General features: G+C 45.4%; 1 protein-coding gene and 1 long non-coding RNA gene across 3 annotated transcripts in view; one reads left to right on the forward strand and one right to left on the reverse strand.

Annotated features, from left to right (window-relative positions):
* LOC138373584 (uncharacterized) overlaps positions 1 to 14,914 on the forward strand; it is a 432,068-nt gene that overhangs the window by 63,270 nt on the left and 353,884 nt on the right. The gene's annotated exons all lie outside the window — the stretch shown is intronic.
* The window catches only part of LOC123752258 (putative neural-cadherin 2), a 302,071-nt gene that overhangs the window by 41,181 nt on the left and 245,976 nt on the right, over positions 1 to 14,914 (reverse strand). Inside the window, exons 3-9 of the mRNA XM_069339829.1 lie at positions 13,826 to 13,941; positions 8,851 to 9,015; positions 7,666 to 7,797; positions 4,982 to 5,159; positions 3,483 to 3,716; positions 1,961 to 2,124; positions 1,271 to 1,426 (exon numbers count right to left, since the gene is read on the reverse strand). Of these exons, the coding sequence (XP_069195930.1) occupies positions 1,271 to 1,426; positions 1,961 to 2,124; positions 3,483 to 3,716; positions 4,982 to 5,159; positions 7,666 to 7,797; positions 8,851 to 9,015; positions 13,826 to 13,941 (1,145 nt within the window). The remainder of the gene's footprint in view (positions 1 to 1,270; positions 1,427 to 1,960; positions 2,125 to 3,482; positions 3,717 to 4,981; positions 5,160 to 7,665; positions 7,798 to 8,850; positions 9,016 to 13,825; positions 13,942 to 14,914) is intronic.

The following is a 14,914-nucleotide window of genomic DNA, read 5'->3' on the forward strand; positions in this document are numbered from 1 at the left end:
AACCTAGCGTACATGGGTGTCATCACTGTTCAGTACAGAGACCAGCTCAACTCTGGCGCTGAAGAAAGACAGGAAGGAGCGAGGGGAAAGAGAGAGACAGACAGAGAGAGAGAGAGAGATATGATGATGGAGTTTGAGATGGTGCGTGCGATGGTCGAGGTTCAGGGCACCACCACCTGACTGTATATTGAAAATGTGATGTACTGCTGGCCCGTGTATAGCATTGGTTTACCGTTTTGAGGTAGTGGGGCCGGTGTGCTAGTGGTGTATTGTGCTACTCTTATTGGTCCAAGTGGGCTGTAATGACACTGTAGCTGGGATTGTGCCGTGTAGAGCAGTTGTTGCTGCAGGTGGTTGTGGTGTTATATTGTGCTTGTGTTGCATCGTGGGTGTTCTCGTTCCTGTGCGCAATTCTAGAGACTTGGAACACCTTAGGTTGTGTTCCAGTGAGGGGGACAAAGTGTTTTAAAGTGCTGGTGGTCCTGTGTTTTGCACTTTATAGTGACTTTGTAGAGTTGAAGTCAAGAGATTGCATTTCATGTAGTGTTGTTGTTGTTGGTATATTTTGAATAAAGAAAATGGCTTAGAATATATTGGTCAGGGGAAACTATAAATGAATATGTCTCTACCCGGGAAGACTCCGAGATTGGAAACGACAGGTGGAGTGGAGTTTGCGGTTCTCGGTCTGGAAAGACGAGGTGCCCTCAAGCAACAGGTGGGGGGAGCAAAGTGGTCGGCCTTGGAAAAGACAGCACTAGGCTTCACAAGACTACAGTAGCCTGCCTGAACTCCAGAAACTAAGCTACACAAGATTAGAATAGAATGCCATTACAAGGCTACACAACACTGCAGTAGCCAGCCAACATTAGGCTACACGACAATGCAGTAACCTGCCAGCACTAGGCTACACAACAATGCAGTAACCAACCAGCACTAGGCTACACAACAATGCAGTAACCAGCCAGCACTAGGCTACACAACAATGCAGTAACCTGCCACCACTAGGCTACACAACAATGCAGTAACCTGCCACCACTAGGCTAAACAATACAGTAACCTGCCAGCACTAGGCTACACAACAATACAGTAACCTGCCAGCACTAGGCTATACAACAATGCAGTAATCTGCAAGCACTAGGCTACACAACAATACAGTAACCAGCCAGCACTAGGCTACTCAAGAACACAGTTGACTCATGGTAGAAAGCTTCGCCGGAGAAAAAGACCTCCTCCATTACTCGCTCCCGCCCAAACTTAGCAATAAACTTACCTCATCTGTCACCTCCACGCGGAACCGGAAGCCCAATCTGTGGTCCGGGTTTTCGAAGTCGAGAGCGGTGAGAGGGCGGAGGTCCCCGCCAGGGCCGCCACCACCCCGCCCTTCCACCAGGAACATCTGCCACCCGTGTCCGCTCTCCGGAACCACCTGCAGGAGGAACACTTGTCACTGTCAAGAAGAACGTCTCCCCCGCGCTCGACAATGGTATTTCATTCATTCTTGCACTTACATAGCCTTCCCGGCTTGGCGCCTTCTTTGATAATTACTTCATTCTTGCACTATTTTTTCCCCCTTAAACAGGATTGTAGAGGAATATAAACGCCTTCTGACTCCTGTAAGTAGGCCGAGAGCGTTCCCTTCCCATAGCTCATGGTAAGCCTTACTCTTGCCCCACTCTCCCTCCCTATCCTTACACATTCCACGCTTTTTAATGTTCAACCGTTTGTGCTGGTAGGTCCACCACAAGTTAGTAACCACCAAAAGCTAGTTTACTGCTGTAAAGCTACTATTAAAAGTACCTACAACAATCATTATTGATATTACCACTACTCTCACAGCTAGTTACACTGCTGTTATTACTACAGTTTCCTTTAGGTATGGGTGCTGCTACCACCACAGAGACCACCCGGCCACAGCCAACCACACCAACCACTCACAGAGGCAACCACACCAACCACTTACTCTGAAAGTGAAGTTATTGGTGACATCCTGGTCGACCACTGTGAGAGTAGCGAGGACGCGCTCTGGACGGTGGCTCTCAGAGACGTCCAACGTCCACTCTGGTCGCGAGAATCTGGGAGGGACGTCATTAATGTCCTCCACGTCCACCACCACCGTCCCTGTGCCTGGAGGGAGGAGTGAGAGGGGAGATGAGAGGAGCAGGGGGGGGGAGAGCAAAGACGACAGGGATAAATAAGTGGGTGAGAGGGGATAAATTGATTGGAAAGGAAATATTGGATCCAAGTTGGGAAGAGGGGAAGGTAGAGAGAGAGGTACGGAGAGGAGGGAGGGGGAGATGGAGATATGAGGGGGGAGGAAGGTAGAAATATGTGGGGAGGGGGGGAGGGAAAGAGATGTTAAGATTCCCGGTCTATATCTGGTAGAAGTTAGCGAGTTAAATATACAAAAGTTGAGACAGAAGGGCCACGTGTAGCTGTATGTGTGTGTGGTTCCCGACCTTGTTGGTGCCTTGAACCAGTGACTCGACCTTCGACCCTCACCACCTTCCCCCTGAGCAAATCTGTGCAAATAAATGTCGATTGATTAAGCGTCGATCCTTTATTGACTACGTCAATTTAACGCTGCACGAGCATCTATCCGCTGCGTTCAATATCCAACTGTGACGTTATTTCAACGATGAATCAATGTTACTGTGATATTGTGCCTAGGGGAGTTAATTTACCCCGCAATTTTACTCGCTCTATGGGTTGATTTCACTGGGGGGAATTTTAATTTAAACCTTTTATGTAAAGGACAACTACGAAGAGACCTGTCTGTAAAGTGTTGACTACATCTACCTTATTCCTCCACGCCCCTAGCCTTTGAACTCTCATTTTCAAACGAAAAAGGACCCATATATATTAACAAAAACTAGGCATCTCTAAATTAAAAATGAACCATACAATTTGGGTTCAAATATGTTCTATGGCTTTCCTTAGATAATTCACATACGTTGACCAATCCACACACTAGAAAACGAAGGGACGACGACGTTTCGGTCCGTCCTGGACCATTCTCACAATCGACTTGAGAATGGTCCAGGACGGACCGAAACGATGTCGTCCCTTCATTTTCCAGTGTGTGGTCTGGTCAACATACCTCAGCCACGTTATTGCGACTCATCGCCTGCAATTCACACACGTTATAATTAGGCCTACGCGAACTAACGATACATTAGCCTTGAACTTAACACTAATCAATGATTAATCGAGATGTTACTCGAATGATTTTCGCACGAATGTGGTACGCGTAGCACTTGTTCAGGTATATACTGTGGCTACACCCACCCTCGAAGCTACCTACACTGTGGTAAGACCCAAGCCCTGCAAGCCACCTCCTGTATACTACAGATCCATCAACCCATGAAGCCTGAAATGGTTCTGGGAGTTGTTCTAATCCCCCACACCCGACCCAGGGTCGGGTTTGCCCGGTGAAAACTTGTTCCAACAGGCTGTTGCTTGAAGCGGCCTGCAGCAACACTTACCTTTCAGGCCCCCTCCATCAGTAGCCACCACCTGGATGGCATAGCGCTGTGTCTTCTCCCGGTCAAGGCAGCACAGGGCCGTGGAGATGAGTCCCAGCTGGGTGTCGATAGTGAAGATGGGACTGCCAGTGGCCTCATCGATCACGTTCTTCTCCAACGAGTAGAGGAGCTGGGCGTTCTGCCCTTCCCCAGGGTCGTCGTGGTCCGTCGCGACCACCCGGATCACCGGCGCCCCTGCAGAAGGCGCCGACGGGTGAGAACAGGCAGGTACAACCATTAAAAAAGACATGGAAGTAATTAATGCACTAGGGGGGAATTGATAAGCAATTAGTGAATTGATGGAGGGACGGAGGGAGAGAGGGTAAGAATGTGATGTAGAGACAGACAGATACAGAGATATATAGAGATAAGGGGGAGGGGGAAGAGATACTCTTGTAACTCTACTTTATTATATCCACCATTCTTGGGATAACTCCAAGTACCTGGCAATGATTCGAGGATAAACTCGATTCTAAATCAAATCAGCAGCGTATGCAAGACTCCCAAATATAAGGGACACTTTGGAATTTGAACAAAGAGTCATCAGGACCTTGAACACCACGAATATAGACGTAATCCCATACATATCCACCTGGTTGACCAGTTCAACAACTAAGAGGCCTGGTCGGAGACCGGGCCAAGGGGACATTGAGCCCCGAAATCATCGCGAGGTAACCGCAAGGTACATAAACAACATAAGCATGGGGGTCTTAGGTATGATAATGTCCTCCAAAATGCAGAATAAAAATGGAGTCTTGGGCCAGGATTTAATAAACATTTATGCATCTACTTACTAACCTCTACATCTTTTTTCCTCAATCTTTGGCGGCTTTGTTTACGTTTATGTGGATCGAATCGTCCCGGTCAAATGTTATCATTGTTACAAACATCCTCCTGGGGCTTCGGCGCTCATAAACTGTTTAATAATTGTAAACAAAGCCGCCAAAGATTTTGAAATGATGTAGAAGTTCGTAAGTACTTGCGTACCTGCTTGATGAATCCAGGTCCTGGCTCTGATGAAGTTCTCAGTTACGCAGTGTAAGCATGGAGCTTTGGAAAAACAATTGAAAATGATCCGAGATAAAAATTGCTATTTAGAATATTTGTAACGATTGTAATACTCACTATAATGGTTGCCATGAACTTGTATCCCCAAGGCTGTAAAAAATTGTATTGTAAAATCTCAAAGCACTGCAAGAGTCTGCCCTCACAGCGGAAAATGCTCACACCATACATACAGAAATCACAATAAATTGATATATCAAATGAACAAATCCCTCAACCCTAACACTAGTTAAAACTTTAATAAACTATAAATAAAAATAGCTAAGAAGAAAAAACTAGATAAAACAAGAGAGGTCAGTTCTTTCAAGTACAGGGAAAAGTGGGACGTTCCCGATTTTAAATATTCTGTCCTTGTCCTTGTACTTGAGAGATATAGACACTGTGGCGGGGCTCACCCATGGGCGTGCTCTCTGAGATGGTGGCGGTGAGGACGGGCGTGGGGAAGAAGGGCGAGTTGTCGTTCACATCCTTGAGGTTGACCTGGACGTCTGTGTGGCCGCTCAGCTCCCCGTCGCTAGCGGTTACCCGCAGGTGCCATTTGGCCTGACCGTGCGGCGGGTCGCGGTCAAGCGGCTGTGGAGGAGGAGGAGAGGGGGAGAGGTGGTGGATATCGTAGGGGGTGCCAGAGGGAGAGATGGCTAAACGGATTAGAGAAAGCCTTACAGTCTACACCCAGGTTATGTGCTGGGTACACCACCACTACTGTTGCTGCTGGGTGGGTGTCGGGTGAGAAGCAGTTTACTAGTATGGGTGTCAAGCCCACTAGCTGGTGTAAACAGTGACGGGGGTTTAATAGGGACAGAGCTGATCTATTTCCTCACCACTTTCTATGTGTGCCTCGCCAATTATGGCGAGCAAGTCACATATCCCCAATTCCCTCGTCTGCCTGGCTTCTATATCCAACTAACAACCATATTGCTCTCAGCCCCAACAACACCCCCTCGGTCTTGCCTAACACCTGCGCCTCGTTTCCTAGGTGACACCATTCAATAACGCCCTGGTCGGGCCTCGGATGGGTGCCCGCCGACGCCTCTACCAAGACACGTGGATATATGCGCCAGAAGCACGCCAACAGTTATAATTAGTCGTGTTAAGTGTTGTGTTGTGGTTTGCAGTCCAAGTTTTTTGTGAGGTGGAAGAGCGCTCAGTGTAGTTAGGAGGAAGGGAGGGAGGGAAGGAGAAGGGATTTGGAGCGAGCGAGGGAGGGAAGGAGAAGGGATTTGGAGCGAGCGAGGGAGGGAGGAAGGGAGGGAGAAGGGATTGGGAGGGAGGAAGGGATTGGGAGGGAGAAGGGATTGGAAGGGAGAAGGGATTGGAAGGGAGGAAGGGAGAAGGGAGTGAGAGGGAGAAGGGATTGGGAGGAAGGACTGGGAGGGAGGAAGGAAGGACTGGGAGGGGAGGAAGGAAGGATTGGGAGAAAGGAAGGAAGTATTGGGAGGGATAGAGGGTAGGGGTGAGAGACATACCTAGCATACCTCGCTGGACAGGTATCTGGAACATGGGCTCACGAAATGTTGATTTGTCCCTTGCTATTCATTATTTAACGTCCGTAAACTTTAAAATAATTGTTTTACACTTAATTGTGTGTGTCGCTGCCTAGGGTAGCCCAGGTGTTATGTTTAACATTATTTATATTTGCACAACCCGTCTTCACAGTAGGCTGTTTACAGCAGCGGCCGTCCTCCCCAGACGCATTCATAAATGTTAACATACTGTGTATGTTAACATTTATATTACATTTAACATAAACATTGGTTTGGTCTCATATATAAATTATTATTATTATACATATAAAATCTATTTACAGTTAGCGTAGGTTTGGTTAGGTGTTTAGGTTCTGTTGGCGATTATTTGTATTTTAAGTACGTAGGTGAAGCATTTATAGAATTGTGGTTCGAACAGTGGACGTGAGCGAAGCACTTGTTCCGGAAGTGTTTGGACGTCATCAGTTGTGAGTCGTGTGTAAATCGCTTTTCATTGTTTAAACAGGAGGTTTGGCGGCTGGATTAACGAGCCTGGATCTTTGTATGTGAGAACGGGTTTATTTAAAGCACGTGGATGAAAAAATGTAGTACGGTGTGATTCGAATATTATGGAAAAGTTTGTATGTCATTAGTTTTAAGTTGTGTGTAAGGTTTTTCCATTTTCACGTGCTTCATAAAAAACAAAAGTGTTTCCATCGAACATGGGGTTTGACGACCACACTAACACGCATTTATCTATTGTTTATGAGGACGAGCTGTGATTCCGAACTGATTACGTTCCAACTTTTGCTTGAAACTGCTTCGCTCATTCTATGTTCGCACCAGATATCTCTAATTGCTTCACCCACGTTCTGTAAACAAGCACTTTATGACTGAGACAAAGGGCCGTTGGGTTCACAACGAATAAGTCAGATACTGACATAATTCAAATCAATAAAAGTTAGCATTTAATAGTTCACGTGACCATGCTCGAAGCTGATTTCGAAACGTGTTTCGTTCACTTTTTCAACCTGTAAAGACCTATGCATAAACCTTCTCTATATATTAATAATAATAATAATAATATTTTATAGTTGAGGAAAACACTTTATTGTGTGAGAATCGCCGTCAGATGGTTGTCTGCTGCTCGAGTTTAATACAGATTCAGTCAAATATTGACCCATTCATTTGACTAACAGCCTGGGTTGGATGACACGTTGGCGAACACAACCAATTGCTAGCAGAACCAAAACACAAACATGCCACATGCCTAATTATACAGTTATAATAAACATCAAATTATATTTCCACTCGATAAAACAGTTTTTTTTGGGATCACAGTACGTTAAAATTGACGAATGGGAGATCCCCCATTGGAGGAAGAGTCAGCTGCAGCCTAGTGAAGCTGAACCTGAGGCCACAGGTTCCTAGGAGTGTGATGAATCCCACCCCATCACAAGATATCATCAAGACAATCACCTTGAGAATGGTCTAGGACGGACCGAAACGTCGTCGTCCCTTCACCTTCTAGTGTGTGGGCTGGTCAACATACTTTAGCCACGTTATCGTGACTCATAACCTGCAAGATATCAATATCATCATCACCATCAGCTTACCCTCAAGAGCAGCACCGCGCCTGTGAGAGGGTCCACGTCGAAGCTGCTGGTGCCGTTGGGAAAGACGCCGTCTCCGGTCAAGGAGTACCTGAGGCGTGAGTGCTGCTCCCCGTCGCCGTCTCTCGCCCTCACCTGCCACAGGTAAACAATATACACGTCATCGAGTGTCAGCTGGTGATTCCTCTTGCGCACATTAGCTGTTTTGCGTGTGCGCGCATGTGTGTGTGTGTGTGTGTTTGTATACATTCATGCGTACATCTGTGTTTGTGTACATGTGTGTGTGGGTATATTGGATATTTTTTATTGTTTGTGAAGTTTGATATTAATAATGTCATTTATTATGCCAGTAATGGTGGCATTTGTTCATTTTAGGGTGTTCAAATTAACAGTTTTAGGGAAATCAAAAAGGTGCAAATAATTACCTTTAAAAATTGTATGTTACCTTATATTATATTTTTCGGTATTCATTTATAACAAAATTAATCTATTTAGGACGCTAGCAATAATTTTTAAATATTACAAATTTCACACGCAAATATCACCTGTATTGAATCAAGTGCTTTTAATGAAATTGTTGCTCTTATATTTCAATTATTATAGAGACTCGTTGTGATTAAAAAATGTAAACAAAATTGTTTTAGATAAGATGAGTGGCAATTTAACCTAAATTATGGTGTTTATATATTCTGGGTAGGGAAATAATTTTTTGTAATATCACAGAGAGAGGATCATTAATGCTATAATTGCCTACTTTAGGGGAACAGTTTAGTAAATCAATATACAATTTTCCAGTTAGGCGACCATCAGTGCTCAAAAAAAATTCTACTGGGGATTATCTGAGTAATTTTATTTTTTTATAATTGATTAGTAGTGGTGAAACGGACGGTGCTACAGGCTTGGTGACGTTTGATAATTATTCGAGTAAACATCTAGAGGTTTACTAGGGACGCTGGTAAACCTCTACAGGTTTACCAGGAACGCTGGTAAACCCCTACAGGTTTACCAGGGACGCTAGTAAACCCATACAGGTTTACCAGCGACGATAGTAAACCTCTACAGGTTTACCAGGAACGCTGGTAAACATCTACAGGTTTACCAAGGACGCCTGTAAACCTAGCACGTCCCCAGCAGAGCTGCTAAGGACGTGCTCCGTCTCAGAGGGCCGTGCTCCCGTCTCTCCCTTACCGTCAAGATGACCTTAGGCAGATGACGGTCGTCTTCCTCTGTGATCTGCGTCTCGTGGAGCAGCCTGGGGAAGACAGGTGTGTGGTCGTTCTCGTCCACGACCCGCACGACCACCCTCGCCTCGCTCCTCGCCTCCCCCGCCCGCGCCTCAACCACCAGGTCGTACTACATGGCCGCCAAAAAAAAGACAAAAGTCATCTAAGGTCGTCAGACATGGCTGAGTAACCTAACCGGGTTCCCGTACCCTGGCGTGATTAACAAATTGTAACAAGAGAGGCGACATGGTGCCCCAAAACGACATGGAGTCGTTCATTTGAAACACTACCACGAGGGGGACAAGCTGGAAATACATGATTGGTTCAAAGTCCTCCTTTAAAGGGTCGAGGGACTTCTAGCCAGCTACTAACTCAATTTCCAGCCTTAGAACGAGCGCACAATTCCAGATTGACTGCGTAGTGCGTTTCGGGTTTCGGGTTGACTTCGGGGATGAAGAGGGAAAAGGGGGGTGAGAACAGGTGGACGGGATGCGAACGTGTATATGGATCCGCCAATCAGGGTTGGGGGAAAGAAGAAAGAAGAAAGGAAGGGTAATTACTACCACCAACACACCTTCTGACCTGCCACCGAGTACACTGTAGTCCTCAACATAATTCCGGCCAGGTAAACTCTCAGGCTATATACACAGGTAAACTCTAGAGAAGAGGAATACACCTTTCGGTAGAGGAGATGGTTGAGGGATGGTCCGTATTTTTTACTCTGTGCTTGCGGGGGTTGAGCTTCGGTTCTTTGGTCCCGCCTCTCAACTGTCAGTCAACTGGAGTACAGGTTCCTGAGCCTGTTGGGCTCTATTATATTAAACTGTGTATGGAGTCAGCTTCCTAACATGACTTTCTAGGGCCTTCTATTTGTTAACTACTCTGACACTGACAAATTCTTTCTAATGTCTATGTGCCTCATTTGCGTCCTCAGTTTAATGCTCAGGTACTATGCCAAAGGCTTTCTGGCAATACAAAAATATGCAGTCTGCCCTGTCCTAGTCTAATTTTTGTCGCCTGGTCATAAAATTCTCTTAAGCCTGTGAGGCAAGATTTACCCTCAGTGAATTCATGCTGGTAATCTGTAACAAAGTTCCTTCTCTCCAGATGTTCTATTAGGGGTTTTCACAATATTCTCCATCACTTTGCATGGTGTACAAGTTAAGGATACTGACTTGTAGTTCAATACCTCCTGTCTGGCTCAATAATTGAATATTGGGACTACATTAGCTGTCTTCAAACTTTTAGGTAGTTCTTCTGTTACTAATGACCTGTTATATACCATGAAGAGTGGCAGGCATAGTGCTTCTGTTCCCTCTTTTAGAATCTATAGTGAGATTCCAACTGGACCAACAGCTTTTGTCACATCCGGTTCCAGCAAAGGCTTTCTTCACCATTGGTAATCTCAAATTCCTCCAGTGATGCCTGGTTCAACCCCCCCTCTCTCTGTCTGTGCCTGCGTGTCTGTGTCTGTCTGTCTGTCTGTCTGTCTGTGTCTGAGTGTCTGTGTCTGTGTCTGTCTGTCTGAACCAGAGTGTCTGTATGTCTGAGCCTTCGTCTCTCCCAGCTTCTGAATCCCACCTTTAAGCTCTCGGATTAATGTAACAACTTAAAATTTCCATATATGTCTTCACGTTGTTCCAAATTTATATTAAATAGTTTTCGTTTATACACCGTGTTTGCCTCCGAGTATTTTGTATGTTGGGATCTGTTCTACTCTGCTCTTATCTTTTTTTCTCGTTTTCTCTTCTCTTCTTCTAGTTCCATTTGCCAAAACTCATACCACTTGTGTTAAACCGCTTGATCTTTTAAGTTTTTGTGTATATGGTCTGTTATATTTGGGTGCAAGCTAGTGCTGCATACTCTAGCACTGGTCTCACGTATGTGACGTGGAGTTCCAGGACTTAAGGAATATTCTGCAGAGGTGGCGATGACTGTCACACACAGTGTCACACGCCTGTTCTGTCAAGAGACAGGCCGCTGACAGAACGACTGGGCAGCAGACAGTAAAGAGAGAGAGAGGTTATCTTGAGGTTATCTTGAGATGATTTCGGGGCCTAAGTGTCCCCGCGGCCCGGTCCCCGACCAGGCCTCCACCCCCAGGAAGCAGCACGTGACAGCTGACTAACACCCAGGTACCTATTTTACTGCTAGGTAAGAGGGCATAGGGTGAATGAAACTTTGCCCATTGTTTCTCGCCGGCGCCCGGAATCGAACCCGGGACCACAGGATCACAAGTCCAGTGTGCTGTCCGCTCGGCCGACCGGCTCCCTAGAGAGAGAGAGAGAGAGAGAGAGAGAGAGAGAGAGAGAGAGAGAGAGAGAGAGAGAGAGAGAGAGAGAGAGAGAGAGAGAGAGAGAGAGAGAGAACACCACAACAATGCCTGCCCAGGAACATGATAGACGTAGATAAACAGTTCTTTTGTTAGAGGTACATATAATATTAGAGTGTGAGGACCCTCCTTTACTTGTCCTCTGCTGCTCCTCCTGCTTCTTTGTCTTCCTCTGTTGCTGTTCTTCTTCTTCTTCTTCTTCTTCTTCTTCTTCTGTAGTTGCTTCTGTTCCTGCTGCTGTTTCTTGTGATGCTTGTGATAACAGTAGTGTTCTGTGAACCGCTCACTGATCTACTGTTATGAGAGAGAACTAGGTAACATTCCTTCTCATCATACATGGAATACATACTGTCACATCTGACATTATGCATTCACTTTTTCCTCTACCTCCGAATATGCTGACGAGTACTTTAACGAAACACATCCTTTTCTGACACACGTCAGACCCATTAAAATCATAACAGGAACTTTGTTTAAATAATTTATCAACTTACTTCCCAAGGTAAAAACTTAAGAAATATAGAGGAGATTCATGCAAGAATCACTGATCTAATCCTTTCAGTCATTTTCAATAAGACATAACTACAAGGACGACTAGAATTCAACTTATTGATAAGTATTTTGAATATTTCGAACAATACTCAAATTGGCACTTAGGATACATAGGCTAACATATAATATATTATATATTGACAAAAAAAGGATATAGAAACTATTGTTTAATCGGTTGGAATTTAACTCGCATCTGTGGACGTCCCTAACATTGGCACTACCCACTGTACCATGATGGGCTTTAAAAGTATCCCAACCAGACGTTTTACCAGACATTGAGGTTGTGTAAGAACTCCGACTACAGCCTATGACACTCCCAAACCCCCTATGTGTCATGTGTGCAAGTCGGGTGAGGATATTCCCCAAGTGCCATGCCTCCTACTTTAGACATACAGACAAGTAGATATTACGTTATATAGATATAGATTCAACTAAAGTAGAAATAAATTAGGTGCACACAGAAATCACAATTGCGTGATGCATCAAATGAACAAATCCACAAACTCGATGCTCTCGGACGCAGGTTCGAATCCTCGTCACGGCCCTTGTGGATTTGTTCATAAATTAGGTGAGTTTCTGGGCCATAGCGGTCCAGCTGGAGAGACGGTGGAGACAGTCTTAGTTCACGACTGTTCCTTCCTCCTCAGGTGACGCCATGGTGACGCCTTTGGTGACGCCTCTGGTGACGCCTCTGGTGACGCCTCTGATGACGCCATGGTGACGTCTCTGGTGACGCCATGGTGTAGAATCTCGTCTCCAAGAGATATACAGCTGGTGAGCTGTCTCGACGGACGGTAGCAGCTGGCTATTGTAAACTGCCAATGCCCAAGCCGAAGGTACAACGGATGCCTTCAAGATATAATAAGAAAGATCAGACCATGTACGCGAGAAAGATGAGGTCAAGCCCCTTATGGATGAGACGGTCATACCCCCCATGAGTGAGATGAGGGCCATGGGGGGCACTCATCACTAACACCTGGTGCAGAGAGTGATATGTCAAGCGCCACACACTCAAAAACACTTCCGAACTCGCTGCCAGAAACTTATTATTCATTGTTATCACCTTGGGCAAAACTTAGAGCCTGCTCCTCGCCCTCACCGGCAATACTGTTAAATTGAAGCTGTCTTGAGGGAGTTATGAGTGATGGTTTAGTTCTCCGCAATTGATTGTCCATGGCTGACCTGATTGGCATTGTCTTACCTCTTTTCTTTCTCCATTCCTGTGTGTGTGTGTGTGTGTGTCTGTCTGTCTGTCTGTCTGTCTGTCTGTCTGTCTGTCTGTCTGTCTGTCTGTCTGTCTGTCTGTCTGTCTGTCTGTCTGCCTGTCTGTCTGTCTGCCTGTCTGCCTGCCTGCCTGCCTTTCTGTCTGTCTGTCTGTCTGTCTGCCTGTCTGCCTGCCTGCCTGCCTTTCTGTCTGTCTGTCTGTCTGTCTACCTGTCTGTCTGTCTGCCTGTCTGTCTCTCCCTCACTCTCTCTCTCTCTTTAAACTAAGACTAGGGGTGAGGAATCTAAGAAGTCTGCTCATTTTCCTAATGAAACTATAAGCTAAGGGCTGTTATCCTACATCAGCTCCTCTCAAATCCGACCCCAGAAACTCACTTATTTGATGAGCTTATTACAGTAATAATTACAAATAAACTATAAAATTTAATGCCAAGTAACCCTCAGGCAGGAAGCAGTATGAGCCAAGAGCCAACGGTGTGCTAAAGCTTTCAAATGACCTCGTTGACTCACGTATCTGCGGGTTGAGCAAGTGTGTCTTAAGTGCGTCAGTCTGGGAATAAATGAACGTTGATGAGGCGAAGGTCTTGAGAAAGGAACAGCCAACACGAGGCTGATGATGACTGAGCGCCTTGTGTAGTGATTGCCAACTTCTGTTTGACCACGAAGTTGGGGGCAGAGGGGGGGGAAACATTAGGTACATTTCCCTTGTAAATCCGGCGACATCTCTCTGGTGTTGAAGGCTCTGATCTTGGCGCTTCTCTCCCGGATAATTCCCTTTCTCCCTTCCCCCCTCTCTCACTCCATCTTCCACCCCCCCCGTATGTCGCCTCACCTGCTGCTGATGCTCATAGTCGAGGGGAGAGGTGAGGCCCAGTCGTCCAGTTGAGGGGTCGAGGGTGAAGACGCCCTCGTCGTTCCCCTCAGCGATCCTGAACTCCAGCGGCGCCCCTGAAGAGAGAGACGTCAGAGGATTACGGGACTAAAGAGGGTTGACTTCAAGGGGGGGAACATTGCTGGGTCCTTTTTGAAAGTCAAAGGGAAGATCATTACCTTAGATTAGAGGTGTCTGGGATGATGATGCGTTGAGAGTTTACAAAGGGATGTTCCAGGATGATACTTGATGGATCTAAGATGATATTATGAGGTGTTAGGATAATAATATGAGGTTCCATGATGACAAATGAAGGCTCCAGGATGACCTCCAATTTGGAAGATAATCTGAGGTTGTAGAATGATAATATGAGGCTATAGGATCATAATATTAGGCTCTTGGATGATAAAAAAGTTGTAAGAAAATAATCTGAGGTTCTAGGATGATAACATAAGGCTATAAGATGTTGTAACTGCCCCTTTACACCAGTGAAAGGTGCATTGGGCAGAAGAACGCCTGGTTTCTTGCACGTGAAGGAAGTTTCCTAACAAAAACTTAGCAGACGTCTAGAAATTACTGCTGCTATAGGCTTAGGCTCGGTTACAAGTACCTCTGGGAGTTAGTATGGGCCGCTATGCCCTTGAATGTGAGACTATTTCAGAATCCAGAGATGACGCAATTAAAAATGTTCAAGAAATGTGTAACTCTACTTCATTCAAAATGATGAACTGCTAGAAATCTTAGCCTAGCATGCAAAGTTTGCTTACACTAGGCTTGATTGATGTTTTGTACTAAACATGCACTTAACTGTAAAGCTGCCGCCCAGTTGGGTAGGTGTGGAACAAGATTAGTAACTGACTCACCGCAGATGTAAATTGCTATATTATATATATATATATATATATATATATATATATATATATATATATATATATATATATATATATATATATATATAAATAAATGGAAAAGTCCGTCTCTTCGAGGTTTCGAGGTTGGAGGCCAGACACCAAAACGAATGAGAGAATGGGGCAAAGAGAGGAAGGAGGG

This window comes from Procambarus clarkii, chromosome 42 (assembly GCF_040958095.1).
Source record: "Procambarus clarkii isolate CNS0578487 chromosome 42, FALCON_Pclarkii_2.0, whole genome shotgun sequence".
Lineage (NCBI taxonomy): Eukaryota > Metazoa > Arthropoda > Malacostraca > Decapoda > Cambaridae > Procambarus > Procambarus clarkii.